Below are 27,335 nucleotides of genomic sequence, written 5' to 3'. Positions count from 1 at the left end.
TTACATCTTTCCAATTTTTGCATTTTTTGTCAAATATTTAGTCTCATGATTACTTAAAACAATTTAGTGTGATTGTATATTTGGTAAGATACTCTTTAGTAGACACAACACAATGTTTCTTTCTGATCCATGCATAATTATCCAGAAAGGAGATCCGAGACAGTTACTTCATTCGAAGTATACATGACTATGCACATGTAGCATACAGGACTGATAAACTATATGTAACTTTACACTACAATATGCCCTTTTATATCTCCGTTTACCGTTTTAGTACACTTTTAACTAATTTCAATCCTCTCCCATAGCCTCCTGCTGTTTACCCTTTCATCTTCTGTCTTCCTTAAGCCTCCTACTTTACTGATGCATTATGTCTAAAATATATACACCACTGTGTTTTGTCTGCTATACATGTGCAGTACGATTATATATTTTGCCAGTTACCCCGTTCACACTATTGTAATTTTGGACTTCTCACCTCACTGTTAATATTCATTATATAAATGTCTTCTCATCAGTCTGGAAATTTTCTCTCCAGGCCTTTGCTGAAAAGGGGTATGTTAGTCATCCCAGTCAGACTATTGCAGTAAACAAATGCTATATTAAACATAAGACTTGCTGGGAAAACTCTAGCTGTGGGATGGTTTACACTCCTTTTGTTTTCCTGTAGCATGATATAAACTTGTCATTTCCACAAAATGCCTTTAACGTCTTTAGTTCTGACTAACTTGCCTATTTTTTCTATGAGCAGTAGCTAAACTCCTTGATAATGGGTTAGGCAGAACTACTTGAAATAGATGTTCATGGTCATTGTCTGAAATGACTGATGTGGGAATGCCGGACAGAGAATTTTATACATTTATGGTGTAGTAGTTCTGTCTGTTATGGTTGTATTATAGGATATCTAGTGCATTCATAAGTCATAACTAGTCACTGTTGCTAACTAACTCACAGAAATAGCTGATAGCATTTATCCAAACGACTTTTGATAGTTGCGAAACCTGAAATTGTGTACTGTTGTATTTGCAATTGCTTGGCATACACTTTCTATCACTCTGTCCATTTTATTGATTCTTTAATTCATTCTTTCAGTCCAATGTATGAACTGATATACCGGGTGTTTCTGTATTTGCATGACAAAATAAAAGAGCTGTTCAGGATGCTTTCTGTAATGTTATTAATTTTTCAAATGTATTTATCTATTTATTTGTTTGCTTTTTTTGTTTATACTTTGTTAGCTGGGTTAATTAACCCCTACTTTGCAGTGCCAATAATTAGAGTGACCAGAACAAAAAAATAAGACCAAGAGCATCTGAACACAATTTGAGGTAGAAAAGGACATACAAGTTTAGATACAGAGGTCATGCATAACAGCTAGTTATGCTTATAACACTTATGCATAACAGCAGTAGTAACTGAGAGAAGTAATATAGTACCTTAGTGAAAACAGAAATGGCTCAGAAAGTTCAAATTATGTTTAAAGTCAGGTCAAGGTAAAAAGAACAAAGTTTATGAATATTCCAAATAGTTTCCATTAATAGCTTAATTACTGTGTGAATATTTAATACAGCAAAAATCACAAGTATAAATCTGCTGTAAGTAATATACACTGCATCACCATATCTACAAAACATCTATAAGTAGATCAAATGAACTAAATGTTGATAATGCTAACATAGACACATTAATGTCAACAACAAAACATTCACATGCTTCTGTGTATGCTCCAAGGATTCACTTCAGAGTATGCAACTAAAAACATGTTTTTTGCAAGGAGGTAAGCTCCTCTGCACCCCCATACCCCATACTAAATATTTATTCCCACTATAAGATTGCACAATCCCAGGGAAAAGGTCATATTCCCCAAACCCAGGGATTGTTGTTGTTGAAACAACTTTTGACCATTTGTTTTGTCAACCAAAGCATATCGACAGATCAGAGGGCAAGATTAGGTTAGTGGCAGTGTGGGGGACACATTCCTCCACGTTGGGAGTGTAGGGGGTCTTCCCCTCCTGCAAAAAAATTATTTTAATGTTTTTCTTTATTTTCAGTAATCTATTTTTGGTTATTTTTTTCCACTATATTGAATTTTGGTGAGCTTGAGTTTCAGCAGTATATAATGTACAGCAGGTTATTTAGGGCACTCTATGTGACACATATAAGGTGCTGCAGATTTAGGGTATGTCTTTCGGGGAACGGTTCCACATTCAAGCTAAGAAGATGCAGTGAGACTTGGTACCTATCTAGATCAATGTTTTGGAAACACTAAGCTTGATTGTGATGTGTGTCTTAAATGTCTGCTTAACTGATTTCATGCAACAAGATCAGACAGCTCATGACATAAGTTCCTGAATGTGACACGATGTAGAAAGGTGAATTGCTGGAGCAGGATTTTGTTTCTCTAAGTTTAAAGTGCAGTGGAATTTGGGTAATTTTGCAGCAAATCTGTCTGATCCGCACTTTTTTTTTTTTTTTTTGCTTTTGGATTGCTTTGCAGCTGTCTCCTAAGAGAAAAGTGTCCTATAATTACTTTGGAATAAGGAATAAGGGACACTTTTACTCTACACGTTTTTTTTTTAATTTGTAAAGTTTTCTTCTTTTTTAGATAGAACTGTTATTTTGTGTTATTTTATACTACTTTGATTTAAAGTTTTATCAAGTTTATTAATGTTTGGTAAACAAAGAGAATTTATTTGTGTTTTTAAACTTGATAGTTGTGAAAATGTGCGTGGTTACTTTAAATTTAGGTGAGACTGGTTTTGGCGCCTTTTTTTAAAATGAAGTTATTTAAAGATGGCTGATTGAACAGTTGCACTGTTTTTACACTTGAGTTACAATTGAGTTAGGGTGAAAGCGCTTGTGGAATTTATATAATAAACGTTTTATGGACTTGCAACGTGTGTGCTGACACGATCGTTTTATTGAATTTGTGAAGTTATATTAGATCCTTTGCAATGTACCATGCTTTTGATTTATTACGTTAATAGAGAACACCACATGTTCTTTAAAGTCAAAGCTCTAGTCAAGTCTCACTCCTAAATCCCCATGTTTTACACACTCAGCTGTTCCATTTATAGGTGTTACACCATGTTTAGACAGACTATGGAGTGGTCTTGTTATGTGTGTATCAGAAGACATAATCAGATTTTCTTTTCTTCACTGAGGCTTAATTTACATGTTTGATCCACTGCAAGAGAATAATAAATCCTGTTTGATCCACTGTATGAGAATAATAAATCCTGTTTGATCCACTGTATGAGAATAATGAATCCTGTTTGATCCACTGTATGAGAATAATAAATCTTGTTTGATCCACTGTATGAGAATAATAAATCCTGTTTGATCCACTGCAGGAGAATAATAAACATGTTTGAAAGTCCTTAATTCGTGCTGAGAGGTAGTTTGTGCAATACAGCAGGGTTGAGTTCTGGGAAAGTTGAATACTAAAGGTCCAAATATTTCCCTTCTAAGTGTTTAGTTTTTATAACACTAAATTATTTTTGAATACTGCTTCTATTGCACCATGTTTAACCAAAAAGGAATAATCAGAATCCCATTTTCCTAAATGATGTTATTCGTATAGCACTCGTATGTTTTACATTTGAAAACATCAGAATAAGAATCATTCCTATCTGTTCTGTGCATTGTATTATTGACAATAAATTGCTTCACCTAATGTAATAGTGCATCATTTTCTGCATCTCCTTCTATCTCTGCCTGTATGAGTGTTCTTTGAACTGCACATTTCATTTGCTAACTCAACACACATTTCTACTCTTTCTGTAAGTAAACTGTTTAGCCTATTAACTTCTGCAATGGTACCTTGTATTGTATTAATACTTGAATAAGGCTTATTGTGGTAGCTGGTAGATAAGAGCTGTTTCCTTGCAAGAGATGGACCTTTGTCCAGGGTTTATTTTTATTTGTACTGACATACCTTTGGAAGTATTCCAGTACTGTAAATCATTGTATAGAGCTGTAAGTGTATTCTTTTGTAATTACAGATGTGGTTTAAGGGTTTTAATCTAGTCCTTAGCTTTAAAAGATTATAGATTCTTTCCACTTTGATTTGATTGATACAACTGCACCTATAAGAATGGTTATCTTCATGTTTCTAATGCAAACTTCTGTTTCTGGCTATTATTGCTTATTCTATGTATAATGTGCACATCTATTGTGAGTTTCTGATTTTTCAGTTTCACTGTGGTTTGTTTCTTCTGTCATACTGACTATTAATCTTTTTATTTACAACGTGTCTCTTTGTTTATATCGAGACAACCAATTTTTGTTTTATCCTGAAGTATTTGTCCTTCTTAGGTGTTGTTATATACATTTTTTTAAAATATTTGGCCTTTTGCAATTCATATGCATGTGTTACACCTCCTCTATGGCGGATCAAGATATGATAACAAAAAGAAAAAATACTCAATCACAACTGATCAAGAACAAATTTAATCTACTAATTTAAACTAATTTAATAATTACCTTATTTCCTTGGCTGCCCTTGATAATTAGCTAGGTTTAGCAGAGTCCCTTGGATTCTCCCCTGCTACTTTAAATTCCAATTGAAGGTTTCCCTCCCTTCCCCCGCCCCCCCAAGTGATTGCTCAGGTACAACACACCAAAGGTCTTAAAAACCCTGGATGCCATATTTGCTCTAATTGCAGCTGAAAGCCCTCCAGGTGTAGCATCTCTAGTAAGTGTCCCTGGACTAGCTGATAGTTTTTTTAGCTAATTTCTATCTGGAAGGTGTAGCCCTGCTCCGTTTGCTCCGCTCACATCGCTCTCCTACCACCCCCCATATCATTACCTTTATACCTATCCATACAACCACACCCCCTCACTTCCTCCCTTATCCCCACCCCTCTACTTCCTGTTTTCATACTACCTCCCTTCTTTGCTCCTCCCCACACTTACCTACTATCCACTATCAAAGACTACTATACCTTACTCCCACCCCTTCCTCTCATCCTGTGTTCTACATCACATAAAGTGACATGTCTCTTACAACTCAAACTATACTCTTACCTTCTCTACTCCTTATACTCTGTCACCTCCCCTCCTATCTACCTTACTCCCACCCCTTCCTCTTATCCTCTATTCTACATCCCATAATGTGACATGTCTCTTACAACTCAAACTATACTCTTACCTTTTCTACTCGTTATACTCTATCACCTCACCTCCTATCACTCACAATTACATACTCCCTATTCCCATCCCTCAAACACGTCTTTTAACTCAAGTACTACCTTGTACTATATCACCTCACCTCCTATCACTCAGTTACCTACTCCCTATTCCCATCCCTCAAACACCACTCTTAACTCAAGTACTACACCACAACCCTATCTACTAATTTATCCCCCCATCCTTCCCCCCACCACTCCCATTCCTAAAATAAAAATATCTCCCCCCCTCCCCTTTAAAACAAAAAAACAAAGTCTACTTAATCAAATTAAAACCCCATTACAAACATCTACTTCTGTCTGGTGACATTCATCCTAACCCAGATCCTACATACACTACCCTGAACAATAACCCTCCTGTATATAAACCTGCCAACCCATCCAACCCACAAAAAGTACAGTTCTGCTCTATCAATGTCAGGAGCCTTGTAAATAAAGTTCAAGAACTCCATGATTGGATAGCTAACTATACTCCTGACATAGTTACCCTAACTGAAACATGGTTAAAACCACACCATCTGGACAGTGAAATCATCCTTCCTGGCTATAATATCCTTAGATTAGATCACCCTGAAAGAAAAGGAGGAGGAGTCGCCATACTCTACTCCAATTGTCTCTCCCAAATCAGTCCCACACTAGACTCACCCTCCTTCTCACCAGCTGAACTCCTACTGACCAACTTCAAACTTAACAGTTTCAAAACCATAACTGTCGCAGTAATCTATATTCCCCCTGGTGATAATATTAACATACTTGAGAACATCCTATCTCACCTCTCACATACCATCCACAATGAAATAATTATACTGGGAGATGTTGATATTGATTGGCTTACAATACAGGCTCCCAACACTACTTCCTCTATAAACCTACATGCGTTTGAGCAGCTAATCACAACCCCAACCTACATTAATAAATCTCACCTACTTAGCTCTCTTCTTGACTAGATATTGGTCTCCCACCCTCAAAACTATCATAACTCCCAAACCCTTCCAAATGCCCTCAGCGACCACTGCCCTATAACAGTTACCAGACATACTCCCCACCTTACCAAACCTAACAAATTTATTACCACCTGCTCACTTTCTCATTTCTGTTCTAACTCCTTTATTCACCAACTCTCCAAAATTAACTGGTCTTACCTCACCACTCTTCCTTTAGATGAAGCTGTCCACTCCTTCAACACTACACTGTTCACTCCTTCAACACTACATTCCTAAAAATTCTTAACTCCCTTGCTCCTCTTCGCACACTTAGAATCAAATCTAATACTGCTCACTGGCTCACTAAATCTACCAGAACCCTCATGAATAACAAGATAGGATTTGGAAAATATGGACTAAAACTAGGACCCCTTCTCTTCTTCAGAAATATAAAGAACTCAGAAATAAAATAAAAAAAAAAATCATCCATTATGACAAAATAAACTTCTATGCCAATCCTCCCTCTACTCTTAAATCAGACCCAAAGAAATTCTGGAGCCTATTAAACAGACTCTTCATCCAGAAAACCCTTCCTCTCCTAACCCATGTCCCAATGCAACACCTGAAGACATATCCAACAAATTTAACAATCATTTTATAAACTCAGTAACCTACATAATAAATTCTCTCCCCGCCCAGAAACAACACTAGCACCCCCACAACCTCTATACATCTTCCAAACCCTCCTAACTCCTTCTGTATAAAAGCAGTATCAACTAACTATGTAGAGTCATTACTCTCTAAACTTAAACCTTGCTCCCCATCTGTTGACAAGCTACCCTCTTACTTCCTGCAGATTGCCTCTGAACCTCTTGCCTATCCTGTATCCATCTTAATCAACCGATCCATTTCTGAATCCTATGTCCCCACTGTGTGGAAACATTTCTTTACTCTACCCATTCACAAAGGGGGCAACTCCTCAGACATATCCAACTTCAGACTGATTGCCATACTCTCTCCACTCTCAAAAATCCTAGAGAAATGCATTCACAAGCAGGTAATGCATTACCTTCACCAGGAAAACCTTCTCACACCCACACAGCATGGTTTCCGTCCCAAGCATAGTACAACTACTGCACTCATATAATTCATCAACATAGTCTCCCTAGCTGGTGATAACAATAAACTTGTCTCATGCCTATTCCTTGACCTTTCTAAAGCCTTTGACACTGTCTCTCACCCACTCCTCCTAGATAAACTCACTAACTTACATTTCTCTCCCCCTGCTATCTCCTAGTTCTCCAGCTATCTCTCAACCCACCAGCAATCAGTTAAATGGCTCTCTGCACTATCCTCCCCTCTCACTGTACAAATGGGAGTCCCCCAAGGGTCCATACTTGGAACACTACTCTTTAATATTTTCACCATCTTGCTCTACTCCTCTTGTCCCCAATCATCTATTGTGCAATATGCTGATGACTCAACTGTTATAACCATTGCCGACAACCCAACTGACCTCTTCTCAACTACCTAGGCATCCTTCCACACCATTGAGACTTGGCTTATTGATAACAAACTAATACTTAATCCAAAAAAACTAAGCTCCTTCTCTTCCTCCCTAAAAACATCACCACACTCAAAAGTACATTTACCATCTTATCCTGCAACAACACTATCATCTCAGCTGAATCTAGTACTAAATTGCTAGATGTTACAATAGATGATCAGCTTAAGTTTGATCTCCATATTACTAACTCGGTAAAAAGAACTCATCAGAAACTTGGACACCTTTTCCGTAGCAAGAAATACTTAACTAACACTGCCCGAATAACTCTCTCCCAGGCTTTATTACTCCCAACACTCCTGTACAGCTGCCACATATTCACAAACCTAAATTCTACACTTTTTCCAAGCTTGAAACTACCTATAATAAGATCACCAGATTTGCAGCTAACCAAACCTACAAGTCACACCACTGCTTAGCAATACAGCAATTAGACTGGCTATAATTCCCTCAGCTGCTCCAACTATACCAACTACAACTCCCCTTGGAAATAAAATCCCTCCAGCATAGCAAAAGTTTCAAATTAGCCACAAGGAAATACCTAAAAACAAAATGGTCTTGCCACTGTAGCCAACCACCCTGAAACCACCATCCTTTCTCCTATTTCACCACCTCACTCTTAATGTATCTCTAACACTATTCCCCTGTCACTTCTACCTCTTCCCTTCCTCTGTCTCCAGCCACTCTTAATTCTTACAGTCTCAAAACAACCTACCTGTCTAGTCTGTCTCCTATACTCTACCTTCCCTACATCTGCTACTAGCCATTCCTACTTTCCTTTCTTGTTTCCAAACTCCTATACAACTAGATCCTACCCACTTTAAATAAGCATCTGCCTAACTATTAACTCATTTTGCTCTAAGCAGCTTAAATAATATTGTAACTAGTCACATTTTCTTCTGCTAATTGTTTAAAACCTTGTTTGTAACAACTCACATACTTGTCTGCCAATTGCTAATACTCTGTATAATTGAATTGCCTGAGGAGCTTTTTTTTTCTCTCCCAGGTCTCTGCTTGTAAGATCCTATAGCTGATTGTTACTACTATGTTACTAAAATTTAATAAATTGTTTTCTATTCCAGAGAAGCTTTTCTCTCCAAGTCTCTGCTGAAACGAGTCAAAAGCTCAGCCAGACTAACCCGGTTAACAAATGTAAAATAAATAAATAAATAAATAAAATCCTTATGTGCAGATCATAATAAATACTTAGAAGGCAGCAAGCCCACTTAAATCCCCATACATTTTCCCCACCCCATTGGATTTATATATAATAACTGCAGTCATATAACAAAGGGGAGAGAGGGGAAAACTGAAACTCAAACAGCACACCACAGTTTCACACAAACAACAATACTTCAGGACCTACAACTCTAGTGTAACTAACATGTTTCCTGCACACTGACATAGTATTCGGTTTCATATTCTTAATTTGTGATATGTGACATACTTTTTACAGCCCATAATTTGATGTGTTGCTACATTTTTGAGACCTGCTGTCTTCTGGACTGAGCTCTGTTATCCTCCATTGCTTTGGCTTGCCTGCATCTTTTGATCCCTTTTGTTAATGATTGAAGGTCACAAACTGATTCTCACAAGTAGTTGTGGAACAACTACTTGTGAGAAGTTGTGGAACAACCAGTTTGAAAAAAAAATGCAGTGAAATCACCAGCTCCATTAGCATAGAGGGATAAAACCCTGACTACAGTCCAGATGACCCAAGTTCAATTACCACCTTAGAGGCCTGCTGTAGCTAGTATGTAGGAGGAAAGCAGGGATGTGTTTTTGCTACATCACCACTCCTTGAGGATGAGGATATGGGCGTATATGCCTTGGGTGAATGTCCTGATGTTTGATTGCCTGGTGGAGATTGGAGACCCCATGGGAGTGCTGACTTCAAGGACACTGAGGGTTTAAATCATTGGCAGAAGTGAATGGTATAACCTCAGTGATACCCACTGTGTGCTGAACATTGAACATTTTACTAGACATGTGCAGTAGGATTAAGGCCAAAAAAAAACCCCAACCCTTGATGGCTACCTAAATGACAGTCCTCTTGGGAACAAATGGGCCAGTTGAACTATAGAGGGTCTGAAAGTTATCAGGCAGCAGGAGCAAACACTTCAACACAATAATACAATAAATTGACAGCCGGTCGAAATACTTCTCTATCTAAAATGTTTACTTGTATTTCAAATGTTTTTATATCAATCCAGTGTTTGTACCTTTGACAACTATCTTCTGTCGGGATTACTTAAACAAGAATTAGTAGTTTCACTTTTGCTAAGATACTCTGATTTAGCACAACAGCAGGCAGATAGTTACTGTAACTGTAAATAAAAAGATAGATCAGACATAGCTTATTTAAATTACTTGTAAATCAGGTTCAAAGTCTGTGCAAATTAATGGTACTAAGAGGAATAGTTAAGCACTTTATGGCAAAATCAGTGAAAGTAGGCATGGCGGCTTGTAATGCCTTGCATTCTGTTATTTAGTCTGTCCTTGCTTCTGGATGTATGTGTGTGTCTCTGTTTCTATGTATATGTGTGGGAGTTTGTGTATCTGAATGTGTGCATGTGTGTTTGCGAGCGAGCATGTGTGTGTGTATATGTGTGTGTGTGTGTGTGTGTGTGTGTGTGTGTGTGTGTGTGTGTGTGTGTGTGTGTGTGCACGCTCAGTGTTTGTATGTGTATATATATATATATATATATATATATATATATGTATATATATATATATATATATATATATATATATATATATATCAAGACACACACACACACACACACACACAAATTAAATACTTACATAACTTATATTTTTGATGTAAAATACTTCCTCCAACAAAAATTACATGTCACAGAAAATTTGAAACATTAGGAAGAGGAACAATTTTGCATCAAAAATATATTCAAAAAATGTATATCGTAAAACAAACAAATACAAAAGTATTTAACAGATAGTCCATTCTCTATGCTCCATAATGCTCTCCATGTTGTGTACTACGAGGAGTGTGAAGCTCTCCACCTGTGACATTGGGTCTCACAACACCACTGGACAGGCTTTATTTTCTCAATAATGCACGCCTTGTTGGGCATTATTGCTTGCTTATCCCACTACATAAAATAACTAAATGATTGTTGTAATTCATAATAGATAAACAACATATACATTATTCAAGAGATAAAGCTTGTTCCCTATCTATTTTTCCAGACTGTACACTAATGATATATATGGTTATTTAAGTAATTTATACCTACATTTTTGCATTTTCTTGTAAGCTTTAAGATGCATTTATAAATTAGTACAGCTGCTATGCACAGTACAGCTATTAATGTAAGTTTTCTGTTGAAATGCCAAGTGTGATTGGAAATGAGGATTGCATGATGTATCTAATCTACTAGAGTGACCGCTTGACCAGTCAAAAGGAAGACCTGTGAGTCATGACAAGCAGTCCTGAAGCAATTCATGCAGCATACGAGATCAGCTGTGAGTACAAAGCAGGTTACTAGGAGGTATGGCACAGGCATTCCTTTAACACATTTCTTCCTGAATCTACAAACTAGATTTCTACAGTGGAAAGCAGTGCCTCAGTCATGATACAAACGAGTCAATGTTCATGATGAGGGAGACTGAGTTATCAAATGTGTACCCATGAAAACAGCAGGGAAATAAGCCTAAATGTTTGAAAGTGCATGTAAGGAATACAGCAAGGTCACTTGACAGCCTGAGCAATGACATCATCCCACCCACCAAACTGAAGTTAAGGACCAAAAAAAAAGGGGGAAAAAAAGTTGACTCAAAAGAAAAGAGCTACTAGTTCCTTGCTACACGTCTTAACATGTGCTCTTGCACAGACACATACGCACACACAGACACGCACTAACTGTTATTTAAATGATGACTGATGCTGCTTGCCTGGACAGATTGATACCTTTTCTACAGTGCTGACCATGTCCCCTAACAGCCTGTGCCTAAGGCAGTTGTTCCTTTCACCCTGCACCCTTCCTGTGGCTTTGAGAATGATAGCAGTGGCAAAAAGTGCTGGAAGGGTAGTGGGTCCATGGGATCCCTTTTCTGGAGAAACATTAAGAATATGCAACAGCAACAAAAAGCATAGAATGAAAATAGCAGGTGTATGTCAGACATAACCACATGGTGATCAAATACTTTTGCAGATTAAAATGCATTCAGCAATGAAGTCCTATTGAAATGTATAGTATACTATATAAAATAATGTAGTTGAAAACCTTACAATCTGATGAATCAGGTAGAAGAGTACATCATATCAAATTTATTGCTGAATGTAGCATTTCTATGTGGAGGGTTTATTTCCACTAGAACTGTGTCTTTATATACACAGAAGCAGACTACTACATATTATGTGACCATTCATCTGAACATATTTAAATATTAGAAAGAAAATTGTACAAAGTGCACAACCTGTACATTAATGAAGGAGGGAAAAAATAAAAGTGATAACCATGTGAGCGAAATAGCAAAACTCAAAGCTGAATGAAGGAAAGATGAAAGCCGGGTTAAGGAGACAGTTCCTCATTAAGAGTGGGACAGCTCTTGGACTCTTGGACTGCACAGTCAGTTATTTTGTTGTAAATTGTGGATAGCTGGAAGTCATGCTGGAAATGAAACAAGGAAATAATATGTTTGAAAATGAAACTGTTTAGACTAGTTTAAACTGAAAATCAAGGCAGTTTCCTAATGTTCTGGTCATGGCAGAGCAATCAGAAAAAAATGACAAATTTTTTATCTAGTTACGTAATAATAATAATATTAACGGGCGAGCCGTTATATGTATGTGATGTCATTGGATACTGGGCGAGCCGTTATATGTATGTGATGTCACTGGATACTGGGCGAGCCGTTATATGTATGTCATGTCATTGGATACTGGGCGAGCCGTTATATGTATGTGATGTCACTGGAGTACCTTGCAGATTTGACACCTAGAGCAGAAACAGTTTTTTAACACCCCCCCACACACACACATTTTTTTCTAACACCTCCTCGTCTATGACAGTTGTCTTTAGTAATAATCATAAAATGAAACAAAATAATGGCTAGCTAGGTGCAAAGATCAAATCCCCAAAAGACTCAGTCATCCTACTGGAAGGTTTGTCCCAAACAAATAACTGGTGCCAGAATCATGGACTAAAGCTAAATGTCAAAAATGCATTATCATCTCTGTTAGAAAGTTGAGTACAACGTTGACAACATATACCTAAGAGCTGACCTAGTATTTCAGGATTTGGTAGTTTATGTACACAGTTGACACCAAATCCTATTAGGAACAGATCAAGATGAAACAAACTTAGGGACATTTTACAAAATCAGGGACAGATTCAACTCAATTTCACAAATACAGCACTCAGACAGAGGTAGAGTAAATATTGCAGTGCCACAGTGGTACAGTGGCAGCATTGTTGCCTCACAGCAAGAGGTTCTCCTGTTCGATTCTCAGCTGGAGTGCCTTCTGTATGGAGTCTGCATGTCCTCCCCGTGGTCGAGTGGCCTCTGAAAGACATGCGTGAATGGGTGTGCCTTCGCTGAAGGGTGGGCGTCAGGCTGGCAACTCGGCACCATAAAAATCAACTGACAATCATTAGCGGACCGCAGTTCCGCTGTGGCGACCCCTAACCAGGAAAAGCCGAAAAGACAAGCATTGTAGGCAAATGCAAATTAGTCATGTAAAGACAGACTATAATCTAAGCAAATAATACGAGGATAACTTGCAGACCAAACAAATTAGCAGCAGACAAGAACATTCTGTAAAGATAGGACAGTGTCAAATTTGTTTCATACAATATTCTAATTTATTTCAAACAAATGCACACTAGTAGTTAATTCCCGACTTTAAACTGAGCACCAGTAAATTTCATCCACAACACAGCTAGCCACCCCCCAAGAAAAAAACATAAATATTTCAATTTATTTTGCACAAATGCACACTAGCCAACCCCTAATGTGAGACTTAAGCCAAGCAAATAAAGAGGTTTAGTTCCCATAGCACAGCTAGCCATTCCCCATGCAAAAAAAAAAAATTACTTCACACAAACGCACACAAACTAGCCTTTAAAATAATATGAAAAGGACAAATTTACTGCCAACACCCCTCCCCCTCAAAAAAACAGGATAAATATTCAGATTTTTTTCCAAACAAATGTACCTTAAGAGTGTAATTTAAACTGACCAAGTGAAAAGGACAAGCTACATTCATCCACAGCACATCTAGCCAACCCCCCACAAAAAAAGCATAAAAAATCTTCCAATTTATTAATGCAAATATTCACTTGTAAACCTTAATGGCAGAAGTTAAGCTATGCAAGTGAAAGGGTGAGTTACTTTAATTCACAACCCAACTAGCTACCCCCACCCCACCAAAACAAAAACAGGGCAAGGAATATAACTATTGAGCTTCAAAATATTTAAACAAACGCACACACACACACACGCACGCACACACACGCACACGCACGCACATGCACACACACGCACACACACACACACACACACACACACACACACACACACACACACACACACACACACACACCACATACACACTAGCCTAACCACCATCCTCCCCTCCAAAAATAAGAAAGAAAATCTGGTAGTATTCTTTTTAAAAAAAAAATTTTACCCGCAGTCCAGCACTCCACAATGTCCTGACTAATTCACTTCAACAAAAAAATACTGTAATTAAACCAATTTGCCGGATTCAGTTAAACAAAAAAAAAAAAGAAACTAAAACTTTTCCATTGCAAAACTCCATACTGCGTTGTACTACTGTGCAACTAGAAGGCTGCTATTTTCAAAAATACCTGCAGTTCTCTCTGTTCTTGTCTGCAGTTCCTTCTGAGTTTCCTCCAGTTTTTATACCATGTTTTCACACTCAGATGTCCATATGCAAGAGTTAAAAACAAAGACATTATTTATACATGAGCCTTGCTATTGCAGTAAAAGAACAGTTTATAACGTGATTAATTTTATAATTTATAATTCTCATACCAGCCCACAAGTTAAATGCAAGACAACCCATTACAGCTGTGAGCCAAGTCTTTTTTTAAAAAAAAGACTAATAGATTATGTGATTCTCTAAGCATAGTAAAACTTATCAAGGCGGCCATTTTCTGCTGGCTGGATTCCGTGCAAGATATGCCCTACAGTATGTTTGGTAGCTAAAAGCAATCACAGTAACAAGGTATGTGTTAATAATAATACTGACCTGTGAATGATAAAAAGTAGGAGTGTTCCCCATTGTCACGGCTTTGCTTAAATGTGGCACAGCACTTAGGTTTACATTACACGGTATCACACTGCCAGGTTGGCAAAACATATGATTTTCATGAATAATCTGATTAAAAAACTCAGTATGACTCTGAGGACCTGGTTTGGATCATCATTTATAATAATCACCATTTGGCAACATTTTTTAGAAAAGCTTTTTCTCAGGTCTATCAGTGCAGAGTGCTGTTGTTTGCCATAACATCATATCTCTAAGAACTCCAAATCCCAAAACCAGACAAGTATTTTTTTTCTTACTCACATAGTGAAAACCTTGAGCCTAACAAATGTAGTTAAAAGTTTCCTTACTTGCTTAACTAGGCTGTATAAGTTGACATGTGGCAATCAAATTGTCAGCCATGATATGCACCAGCACTTCGGTATTATCTCATGGGGAACCTAACATCAAGTGCCAGAGGTTCCACCGTGCCTGTCCATAACATCGGAGAGAGAAACCTCTGTCCTACCTTGTTACCATTAAGATGGTGGTAGTTGAGAATTCCTCATATGGGGACTTAAAGGACTGGCCATCACAAAACTCAGATATCAGCTGGAGCATAACCATAAGGACCAAAGATCAAAAGTTAGTTTAACTATAACCCTCCTGGAGTTACCTTAATTGCTACAACAGCCTTCTGTACTCTGCAGGTTCTGAGCTTGTCCTTTTCTATGTAGGAGTCAAGCACCCCAGTCCTGTTCTTCAGTAGAGGATGAGTCGACCAGTGGAGGCCTACTCCAGTTCCCTGTCAAGGTTCATTGGCTGGAACTCAAGACCATCATTTCTGCTCCCATGGATTGGCCATTCAAGTCATATGGTCTAGGGTCATGGGTATTCATTACTGATGTCTTCCTTCACAGAGCTTCCCCCAGGCTCAGCACACATGTTCAGCTCTAACTGAATAATGGCATTGAGTCATCCCAATCCAGGTATTACTATTTAATTTCTAGACTTCAATCAAATATTTGGTGTCTGGTGGAACCTTGAGTCATGGAAGCAAAACGGCTCCCATAGGGAGTATAGCCTAATACTAGCACGTAAGGTGGTACAATACACTCTGTCCCCAATGTCATCATTGCTCACTAAATGTTCTTGCATGTCCTCCATGTTGCCTGACCCCCAGCATGCAACATCCACCAATGGAGACAATCCTCAGGGATATGATTTGATATGATTTAGAAGCATAGAGGCATTTTGACTTTGTTCTTATGATGTTAAGAAGCCTTTACAAGCCACTGGCTAAATGATCAGCCTACGTACTCATCCACCATACCAGCGCTCTAGCCCATTGGTACTGACATTTCCTTCTTGGAAAATGCTCTCCATGGTCATTATCACCTTTGCTTGCAGAATCTTGGAGTTTCATGCCATCATGTAAAGGGATTTGTATCTCACCTTTCAGAAGGATTATATGTCCCTCAGTACTATCCCACATTTTCTCCCAAAGTGTAGATGACAAAGTTTCATTAGAGTTGAAAAACTGTTTATGTTTAAATTTCATAAAATCTTATAAAATGGAAATGTCCTTAATAAGTTGCTTAATCATTGACTAACTGCTGCAGTAAAATGCATAGCACTGTTGATTGCACTGTCGAAGCCTGACCATTCCATATGTCTTTCTGCTTCCTTTTCCAATTTAAAAACCAGGAGAAAAAGAGCACCTTAGATGTGTACTACTACTATCTCAAGTTTTACCAGATGTATGTGCTTCATTATGAAAAAATAGACCGGTTCATGTCATCACTCAAAGAAGATAGGCTTGCAGTTATCAGACAGACACTATCCAAGTGGATTGCAAGCTGTGTTGTGCTTTGCATCAGGTGGCTCACTGTACACTTGAGAAATGCTGTGGTTGTCCCTCACTCCATTTTACAGCCACTTGGGTTTCTTTGCACACTGTCACCAAATAGCTGCTCATCTCTCTCATCCATAACTCCAGGTTCCAGACATCCTTTGGAATTGTGGGTCTTCAGTACACAACCTGCCTAACTTAACCCATGGATGCTTCTGTTGCTTTTCCACCCTGGAGTTATGGTATTGTATGCAGCAGAACCATATAACTTATCATGGAACTCAGTGTTACATACTTCAGATACTTTCTTATTAGTATCAGTTGGTTTGCAAGAGGACCCTCCTTGATGGATCAGGAATTATCTTGCCCTATCCTAATGCAGATAGGAAGTCCCTCCAGACTGTCTTACCTTTTGGCATTCCCTGTATATTGGGCAAATGTATACTTGCAAGTTATTCTTCAGTAGATAGTGGAGATGACAAATCTCCACTCATTTCTAGATTTGAAAGAAGGTGTTCACTAGTGGTTGAAGGTAAACTGACAGGCCCTGGGGTTAGGAGCACTTATGTAGACAGTGTGTGGCACTATGCTGCATGATTATATTAACCATGAGCATCCTTGACCACAGGATGTTCTTAATAAAGTTGCCAAAGCTGACTGGTGTAAATGAGGTACCCAGCTATGGGAGCCATAAGAAAAGATCCTTCTGTAGATTAACTGATATTGTTAAGAATTTCCTGGATATTTTTGAGAAAAGACTTACCATATATTTCTATTTTTCTGCATTTGACATTTTAGTAAGCAATTGTTCAGAGTACATTCTGCACTAAATGAGTTTACATTTAGGTCTGGAATTAAAAAAATTGCAAAGAATCAGAAAAGGTGAAAGTGTAATTGAGTCATGTCTTGTCAAGGCAGTTGTGCATATGTGTACATACGTGCATGCCTGTGTGTGCTGGCAGTGTCAGGCTTCCCAATGCATCAGAGTAAGTTCAGATAAAGTTCTACAGGGCCACAGAATCATATTAAAGTTCTACAGGGCCACAGAATCATATGTGCAATTATGATTTCACTCTATACCAAGTAAGGGAGGTTTTCTCAATATTTTTGGTAAAATGGTATCCTCCACTATTCTTGCTATAAATGCTTTGTATCTGTAGGCTTTAGAGGATATAATTAATAGTGCAGAATCTAGTTTTATTTAAAAAGCAACAAAATATGTTGTCGTAAATCACACTTCATTAATAAGATTTCCATTCTCCATTGTCATCTTTGGCATTTCATTCATCCAGTGATTATTTATTGTATTAAAATGACGAAATTTGCAATATCATGTTTTGATTGGTATACCTATTTGCTTGCAGCCATTTTGAATTAAACCTCTCAAAATTCAGCTCAAAGTGCCAGAATCAGTAAAACTGCAATTGTTAATCATTTCTTTTGAGCTGACAGGAGCAATTACACTGTAGTTATATACTTCTTGCATTCAACCGTGTTACAGCTACACTATAGTTACAATGTAATTACAGTGTAATTAAAATAGTACCTGTGCTTAAACTCTTGACTGCTTTTGTGCTGTTTCATTGTGATATGTTCTGTTAATAATCTTGTCTTGTCTCTTAAATGTATTCAGTAATGTATTTTGATTTTATTTGTAATATAAACTGCTGGTTTTGAAAGCTTTTCTCCATTGTTCATGTATATGAAATACTGCCTTTTTAATCTTTTACTCTGGACAGTCCAATTCATTCAGAATATTAGTTTTATTAATAAGGCATTCACGTATGACACACCCAGGAAGACCAGGAATATATAACAAAATTTAAACCCATAGCTTGACATTAAATCATCTGATTATGCTTCTATGTACAGAACTATTCTGAATTCATTAAAAACTATTGCTAAACACTGTTATTTTTCTAACTAGTGATCCGCATTACCTTGTTGGAAACATAAACAGTTAATATTTGTAGGTGATTACATTATGAGTCAGAAATAGAAGTGAAAAAACTATTTTTGCTTAAAACAATATAGAACTTAATTCAATTGTAATGTCCTTAGTAATTTGCGTAATTGCCAGTTAACATGCTAAAGTAACTGCATATCTCTACTGATTTCACTTGCTAAACCTGACTTACTGATAACTAAGTTTTATTGAGACAGAATATGTTGTCACTGCATACTACTCAGCAGTTCTGAATACAGAGACCCATACAAAGTTAGCTTGACCATACAGGCATATTGTACATAAACATTTGCCAGCTCCTGCATATGTCTGAATGATCTCTGATTAATGTACAAGGCAGATGCTCCCATGTTAAACTGATCCCTTTGAGGATGGGCCAATTAATATGCATATTTATTAGTGCAAGAGGTTTCCTTGCTGCATCAGAGACACCTTTAGATTTGGAATGTTCTGGGGTACATTGGCCCCAAAAACAAGCTTATAGCATTCAAAAGAAAGTTTATTAGTATGGGGCAACCAATGTGGCATGCTTTCTGTACTGTGTCACCTGTGGATGGATATTAGTGGAGGGCTTCAGGAGGGAAAGGTTATCAGCATCAGTCACCATAGTAATGACAACCCCCAGCAGAAAAGCTAGACATGTACTTTTTAGGGTTCAATATATAAGATACCCATGATAAGACACTTGATGATGGAGGAGGAGTCCAGAAAATATGTCATTTGAGGCATCAAGGGCGAACAGACCTCCCAATTAATGCTTTAAAATATGTTGAGAATGAGCATCATATCCTTGTATTAGTCAGCTTAAAATGCAATATATAGTTTGTCATGTCAAAGTGGATGTAGTAAGCATTCATGGAATAAAAAGCCATCCATCCCTTAGTATGTTATCAGGAGTTCATTTCCAGAATACCTTTGAGAAGAATGTACTAGAAGAGCTCCACAGCCTTGCAAGTGCTCCATCAGACACTGTAGTTGCTTTCTTTTGTCTTGTTGTCAGTTATGTTTGCTGATGTTATGGTCTTCTTCCTTATCAGTCATTACAGTCACAATCCCTGACAGTCCAAAAATTGCTGCCGCCCATCACCTTGCTTGCATTTCCTAATGTAGCTGGCCATTTTCAGTCACCATTGTTACAGTCCATTAAGGCTTATACTGTCCTTGTCAAGTCCAATTCATCAGAGTCACATTTTCTGATTATTTTGTAATGTAAGAGATCCCTTTTTCAGTTCAAGCAAAAGTGATACATTCTTTTGGGAACCTGTTCCAACTGAAGCAAAACAGATGCATTCTCTGATTAAGTTGTCGTTATCAATTTGCATTGACCAGAGTTACATTTCTGAGAGGTTTGTGGTGGTCTTCATTCCATCACACTCATCATACCAACTGTCCCCGAATGTTTCTCCAACCGCTTCCTGTCACCAGAGTTACATCCTTTGATTTAATTGTCACATCTGTCTTTTGCCAGAGTTATAAACCCTGATAACCTAGTTGCCTTATAACTTCCCATTTACCACATCTGTACCTTGTCACTGTCTGGCTGACCGTGTCTGCTCCCAGTTCCTAGCGGTATATATTAGAAGGTCATGTCGCATCCTGATTACTAAATTTATATATTCTTTGGCAATCTACTGCTACTCACCCTTCCACATCAAACCAAGACAACGTAAAAGTTTGGATGAATGTTAATAAAGTCAGACAACATGCAAATAAGCAGTTTTACAATTGGCTTGCTACAATTAACTGTTGGATTATTATAGTTTCAAGTAAAAAAAGAAAGAGAGCCAGGCTTGTCTACAAAGCACTAGTGATTAACACTCATTTGTGTGATCACTAGTGTGCGACCAGCCATCTTTTCACTGGAAAGTGGAATGTCCTGTGTAACAGGGATTTCCCCATCCTCAGAGCTAGTATACTTAAATAGAGGGGGGTGGGGGGTCTCAGCCCTAACATTGGGAGTGTAGGGGGCTGGACCCCTGCAAAAAATGTTTTTTGTATATGTTTTTTTTTCTGTTCAGAATGCTGTTTGCATTCGAGAGGTTTCTGACTGCACTTGTATGAGGTAATAATAACTGATTAGTCGACTTGTCAAGGAGGCACGAAGAGACCATTTTGTTTCTTTCTTAAGGGTTTTGGTTGTACGGCTTCAGTCACACATATTTTCACAGATTCCCAAATGCATCTGCATACAAGTGGTTGCCATTGATTACCCCAGCTCTGAGCATGCCACTGTGACGCTCCATTGTGAATCTTCAGGTATTTGTGTTCAGAGAGCTCTGTCCACTATTGGCTATGATTAGACATGTATATAATAATTAAAGTGGATAATGAGTAGAAGTTTACACATTGCTGGAGTGGTCAGGAGTAGGAGGGACTCAAATGACAGCTGATGGATATGAATTCACTGGCTGTAATGAGGGCATGAACTATAGAACTTTATAAAGCAATAAAGGGTTACAATTGCAGAAACCCAGAAAAATGAACAGTTAATTAGCAATTACAGACTGCGAGTCTGGTGATGGGCGATGTAGGAAGAGTCAGCTAGTACCGCATTCTCATTGATGGGCTAATAGGCCACAAGCTCTACTTTAAGAGGTTAGCCAACATATCTCTTGGTAGATATCAGTCAGGATAATCGCACATGTAAAGATACTTGCCAGGGTGTTGGTACCATATGTTAAACCCAGCATATCTAATGGTGTCTCCAATACAGGGTGGTCATTACTATAACAGAGTAAATATGCATAGTGCTGCCTTCTTTTAATATACTCTTGGCATGACTTACATAAGTCACAATATTTATGGCAAAGACTGATATTCACTCGCAGGGAAATTTGAGGGTTTTTAAATTCCACAATATCTTATAAATGCTATTGCGTATTATAAAATATGCTGTCAAAAACAAAGATATACATAACAATCCTTTCACATATGCAGGCCAAGCTACAATCTACTTGGCCAGTCTTAGGTATTACAGTTATGTGCACAGATTGTCACAAGGTCTATTGAATGTCGTAGTCAGTGACAACATATTCAGTGCTGACCTCCATACTTTTTTCTACTAAAGTATATCCCATCTCTCCTTTTTTCCCTTTTACAGTCTACTTCAGCACTTTTAATAAAAAGAAAAAGATAAATTTGCTTCTTACTGTGGTGCAAAATAAGTTTCCCCATACATTTCCAAATGTTTTTAACATTTTTAGTTACATTTAATGATAGCAAACAAACTCACATTAAATGTTGCTTGCTAAGACGGCAAAAAGAAGCCAAGGAGTGTCAAAAAATATTTTGAGTTGTGTTAAAATATTTTTTTTCTTATTTAATGAATGTAAAAATACTGAAACGTACTCAAAAGTGAAAAGGAAGGATTATTTTATAAACCAGGAGATAAGGCCATACTAAAGCAAAACTAATAGGTCAGCGTGTTACCTTTATCAATCACTATGAATTAAATAATATGGCATATGCAATGAAAATTGATTATAACTTAGAAGAGAATGCACATAGATTAACTGCAGGACAATTATGTTTAGTAAGAATTCCTGTGTATAAACCAGTAGTAATTCTTCAAGTCTGCTAACATAAGAACATATAAGAATTCAGCCGAGGTGTAATTTCAAAATCACAGAGCAGGGATGTATTGCATCTTTCAGTTTCATGTTTGATAAATCATATGCTGCGTTTGACTTACAATTTTTTTTATGAAACCTATATGCTTATACAAAGCTTGCACAAGATTATGTTTATGTAAAGTGGCAATTTGGAAGTGCTGGCTTTCTAAAATTGCATTTGAAAACCCATTCTGATATTCTTGTAATTTTTAATGATTAGAATATATATATATATATATATATATATATATATATATATATATATATATATATATAATTCAAATCCATACTCCTCTAGCGCACATCTTTTTATGCCAACAGAGATTACCCAGAACTCTAAACTTGTCTGCTGCTGGTGGAATTTATATACACCAAGTTCATTGCCAATGCATTAATAATAAAAACTAAAATTATGGACTGGGGATGCTATACATAACAAAGTGTATCATTTCATATCTTCTGCTTGTGTTAAGCCATTCCATTTTAAACATTTGTCCCTTTATGTCTGTTGCTTGTCGGTTGTTAGAATTGTGAAGGAAGTAAAGTTTATTTTTCAGAGCTCAGAGTCAGTGTTCCAGTGGCTGTATGAATTCCAGCTGCAGGTTTATGCTCCAAACTTCATCAGTGCGGGCTATGACCTTCCAACTATCAGCCGCATGACCCCAGAGGTAAGCACTGAATGATACAGAAAATCAAGATATGATTTTTCAGACTTGTTGAAGTCTTTCTGCCTAATTTGCTGACTCAGGTTGCCAGTATTGAAAGTAGGTTGTATAGATCAGTTCTCTTTCAATCTGTTTTATATTTTTGACTGCCCAGCCATGTTTACCTACAGAGTGCACATAAGAAAGAGAGTAGGTCTTTCACATGCAGAGGCTGTGAGCTGAGAGTCTGTCAAGCAAAGTCTGTATGATTTGCATTACTCAGATGGGATGTCATTGCATTCTGTGTTCTTTTATACCAAATTGCAAAAATAGATTACCCAAGTTTAAATGCTCAAGTTGGTGACATTACATGTGTTGAAGATTGTCATTTTTTAGGAATTAGATCCCAAGAAAAAAAAGGAGTGCATTCACTTCTTGTTATGAGTAACTTAACTATGAGACTCTGTCATTCTACACATTTTTGCAAGGTCCTGTGAGATTTGTACTGACCAGACCACAAATGGGACCAGAAAGTCTTAATTGCACAACACTATTTAGATAACAAAATTCAGGCAGCAGCTGGAAAAACTGACAAATGTGCATCGTTAAACTTACTTGTTTTTAACCTTAACTCCAAAAAGATACCCTATATTACTGTGCAAGTTCAGAACATGTGCAAGCTTAGAATCATTATGGAGGAATGTAAATGTTAAAAATATTGTGCACATTTTTAGGAAATAAAATAGTATAATAACAGATTTCTAAGAGGTAACTGACACCAATCTTTACATGCTAAAACTGCTGATCTCTGGAGATCATCAGAACAACTCGACAACATACCTTCTCAGTAAAACACATAGTTGTACAGTTACCAAATCGAATTTGAAAATGATCAAAATAGTATAGATTGTACCTGAATATGTAGAGATTGCTTTGGTCACCAGGCAGTATGTACAGATTGTAGTTGAATTGTACAACTCACTTTGGTCACCAGGCAGTACTGTCTTTAGAGCGATGACCACTCCCTAAGTCAATACAGTGGCTGTACAGCTGCAGGTTTGAACAAGAAAAGCCAGTACATTAGCCTGATAATGTTAGAAGGGTCTGCAGTTTTTCTAGCACCACATTTGGCATCACCTCTTATAATTCCTGTAATAAATATTAAAACATAAAGTTATATTTCTGCATTAATATTTATTCAAAAATGCTAAGAACAAATCTATTTTGATTGGTCACCAGCTAAGCAGTCAGGTGGCATACAGAAAAGGCAAGTAAATTAGGCATTATCTCTGGCTTGATTTGAAACTGAAAATCATGGTTGTGTATTCTGTTTTAATGTCAAAATAGCTGTTGTACTAACTTATTTGTGGACCTCCATGACCTCCTAGATGTTTATGTTCACTTAAGAATAGATTGAGGATGGAGTATAAATAAAGTCAGCTTGTTCCTGGAGATGCCTTCCTCAACTTGCATAATTGTTCATTTACCTGCTATGTGTTATTTCACTTTTGAGTTTTAAAATCCAGTTATAGATGAATGAGGGGGACCTGGTCATCTCTCCAGTAAAGTCTCCACAAAATTTTCCTAAAGCTCATAGCTGTCAAAAAATACTTATCTCCTTTGCAGGATCTCTCTCTAATAGATACCTTGTATATACACCAGCACTATTTTACATCAATAAGCAGGAAATCTAGGCGCTTTGGTAATGTAACATGTACCAAACTCTATATTCCTCCATCTACTTTATCTAACAGGCCCACCAGCAACCTAGTAGATGTTACCCAGTCTGTAACAATAGAACAGAATACCAAGCAGATGTTACCCAGTCTGCAACAATAGAACATAAGTGAGAAATTACCAAGCAGATGTTACCCAGTCTGCAACAATAGAACAGAAGTGAGAGACTACCAAGCATATGTTACCCAGTCTGCAACAATAGAACAGAAGTGAGAGATTACCAAGCATATGTTACCCAGTCTGCAACAATAGAACAGAAGTGAGAGATTACCAAGCAGAAGTCTGCAACAATAGAGCAGAAGTGAGAGATTACCAAGCAAGTGTTACCCAGTCTGCAACAATAGAACAGAAGTGAGAGATTACCAAGCAGATGTTACCCAGTCTGCAACAATAGAACAGAAGTGAGAGATTGCCAAGAAATGTTTCAGCTTTGGAGATTTCTAGAGTTAAAGCTATTCACTGCAACAGTCAAAACAACAATCAGTCTGCTCCATGGGTGTTTTCTTTATATGTCTTGCCTGTCTCATATAGACAGATGTTCATCCACACCTTCCTAATTCTGCTTCTGATTCATGACTTCACAAGGTTATGTCTGAAAGATTCTGTAAACTCCAGTTTAGCAAAGTCAGATATGTTTGCCCCTTTTCCAGCAACTGTGAAAAGCCAAACCCTCACCTGGCCAATTGTTTACTCTGCAGTCTTCTTTTATCAGGCCATATTCTGATTTCTGCAACCCCAAAGTTATTTGTCTGCATTTCTAAACTTTAAAAGCATAGTAATAACCACACTTGGAAGAGTCAGTTTATGAATTGTAAGAGTCCCTGGTGGACAGGAAAGATTATTAAAAAAATGATTTTCCATATGAGACATATAATCCATAAACTTAGCAAAGCAAGAAATACACATTAGTAAAAACAAAAATTAAAGTAACACTTCATATGCATCATAATGCAATAATACAAAAAGTACTTAGTCTTAACTAATTTTAAAACTAGAATATCCTTAACAATGTCTATAAACTAGTTATACAATGTATAAGGTGTGGTAAAGTCATTATAACTATAATACAAATACGTAACTCCATGATATATTCAGTGGTTTAGGTTTTATACCCAACATATAACTTCATACAGTATCTTTGTTGTTTTTTACCAAAACTATTACCAGTTTAACCAAAATGTATAATTTACTGTAGAATCTTTAATGTTCATGTAAATGGTATTAAATTCCATGTTGTAAACTATATTGATTATATTAATGAATGTAGAATAATAGGCAGACATAGGCTTTGTTTTCCATTTTCTTGCCATTGTCTTTTTAGCAACTTCTAATAGACACCAAAGGTGAGATATTTGGTCTTTAATGATCCATAAAGTAATATGAGCATTAAAACCTACCAAAGGTCTGGTTGCTTGATAGTTATCTGTCAATAAAAATGAGCAAATATCTGAAAAGTAATCAAAAATTCAAAAATTGAGTTTCAGGCAATAAAAATATGTTGTCAGTCAGTGTTGTTTATCTTATTGTATTATCCATTAAAATGTATTACTTTTATTTATTTTACAAAACCTATGTGAACATAAAAGAGGCATGTAAACATTTCTAAGAAAAAAAAATTCTAAAATGCAGTTGTAGTTGTTTTATTCACAGATTACAGTATTTCTTTATCAGTATAAGATAAATGTGGATAATTTATTTTGAGTAATTCTAGTATGATTCTTCACTTTAAGTCATACAGTTCAGAGGTATTTTATAGAAGTCTAACAATACAAATTTAAAAACATTCTTGTTAGGTACAGCAATAAATAAATTGTTTATTAAATCTGGATAATTATGTAATTCATCCATGTGTTGCCCTGTAATTTACAGTTTACAGACTAATACTATGAATCTAAACCCAGTACCTGACAAAGACTTCTAGTCACAATACTGTCCACTGGTAATAAAGCTGCCTTCTCAATACAGTTAAATTAAAAAGAAAAGTCTTTCATAATCCCTGCTAACAGTTCCTCTTTATTAAACCTTTCTATAAAACTTCTTTCAAAACAAAACAGAAGTAAAAGATATGCATCTTTTTAATTCTGGATAGTTAAAACTAACATTTTAAACATTTTCAGTCATGTTTATGTAATCTGAATTTACAGAATTAGAGATAGGATACTGGAAGTAACTAACCAATATTACTAGGATGTTACTGCACATAATATTCACTAATTGATTTCTAATTCTACTTTTTTTTTGCTGTTATACAAGTTTCTACATATTCTTTTCCATTTTGCAATACATGATAAATCAATCCACAAGACTGCTATCTTATAGATGAAGATTAAAGCAGATTATTCTATACCTGGTAACCCTGCCCCTTCTTTATTTCATGTTCTATTGTGATATTTTATATTATAAATTGATATTTTATATGTGATATTTTAATACTATTTTGGCCTATTTGGTTGCCAAAATAGTTTGTTTAGCATTATAAAATTAAATCTGTTTGATAAGGAAGTTTCATATATTACATGTATGATTTTTGATAGTATCATTTTAATTAGGGTTAATATTTCTTCAGATATAAAAAATACCAGCTTTATAACCACTATTCAGACCACTAATAT

At 36.7% G+C, this 27,335-nt stretch overlaps 1 protein-coding gene across 1 annotated transcript in view; it reads left to right on the top strand.

Annotated features, from left to right (window-relative positions):
- Positions 1-27,335, top strand: part of CASKIN1 (CASK interacting protein 1) — a 1,590,276-nt gene that overhangs the window by 1,270,348 nt on the left and 292,593 nt on the right. The window contains 1 exon segment of the mRNA XM_044089212.1: positions 22,900-23,010. Within this exon segment, the coding sequence (XP_043945147.1) occupies positions 22,900-23,010 (111 nt within the window).

This window comes from Protopterus annectens, chromosome 12.part0, assembly GCF_019279795.1.
Source record: "Protopterus annectens isolate FY-2018-M chromosome 12.part0, PAN1.0, whole genome shotgun sequence".
Taxonomy (NCBI): domain Eukaryota; kingdom Metazoa; phylum Chordata; order Ceratodontiformes; family Protopteridae; genus Protopterus; species Protopterus annectens.
The sequence above is the reverse complement of the archived record's forward strand: the minus strand, read 5'-3'. Positions and strand labels throughout refer to the sequence as shown.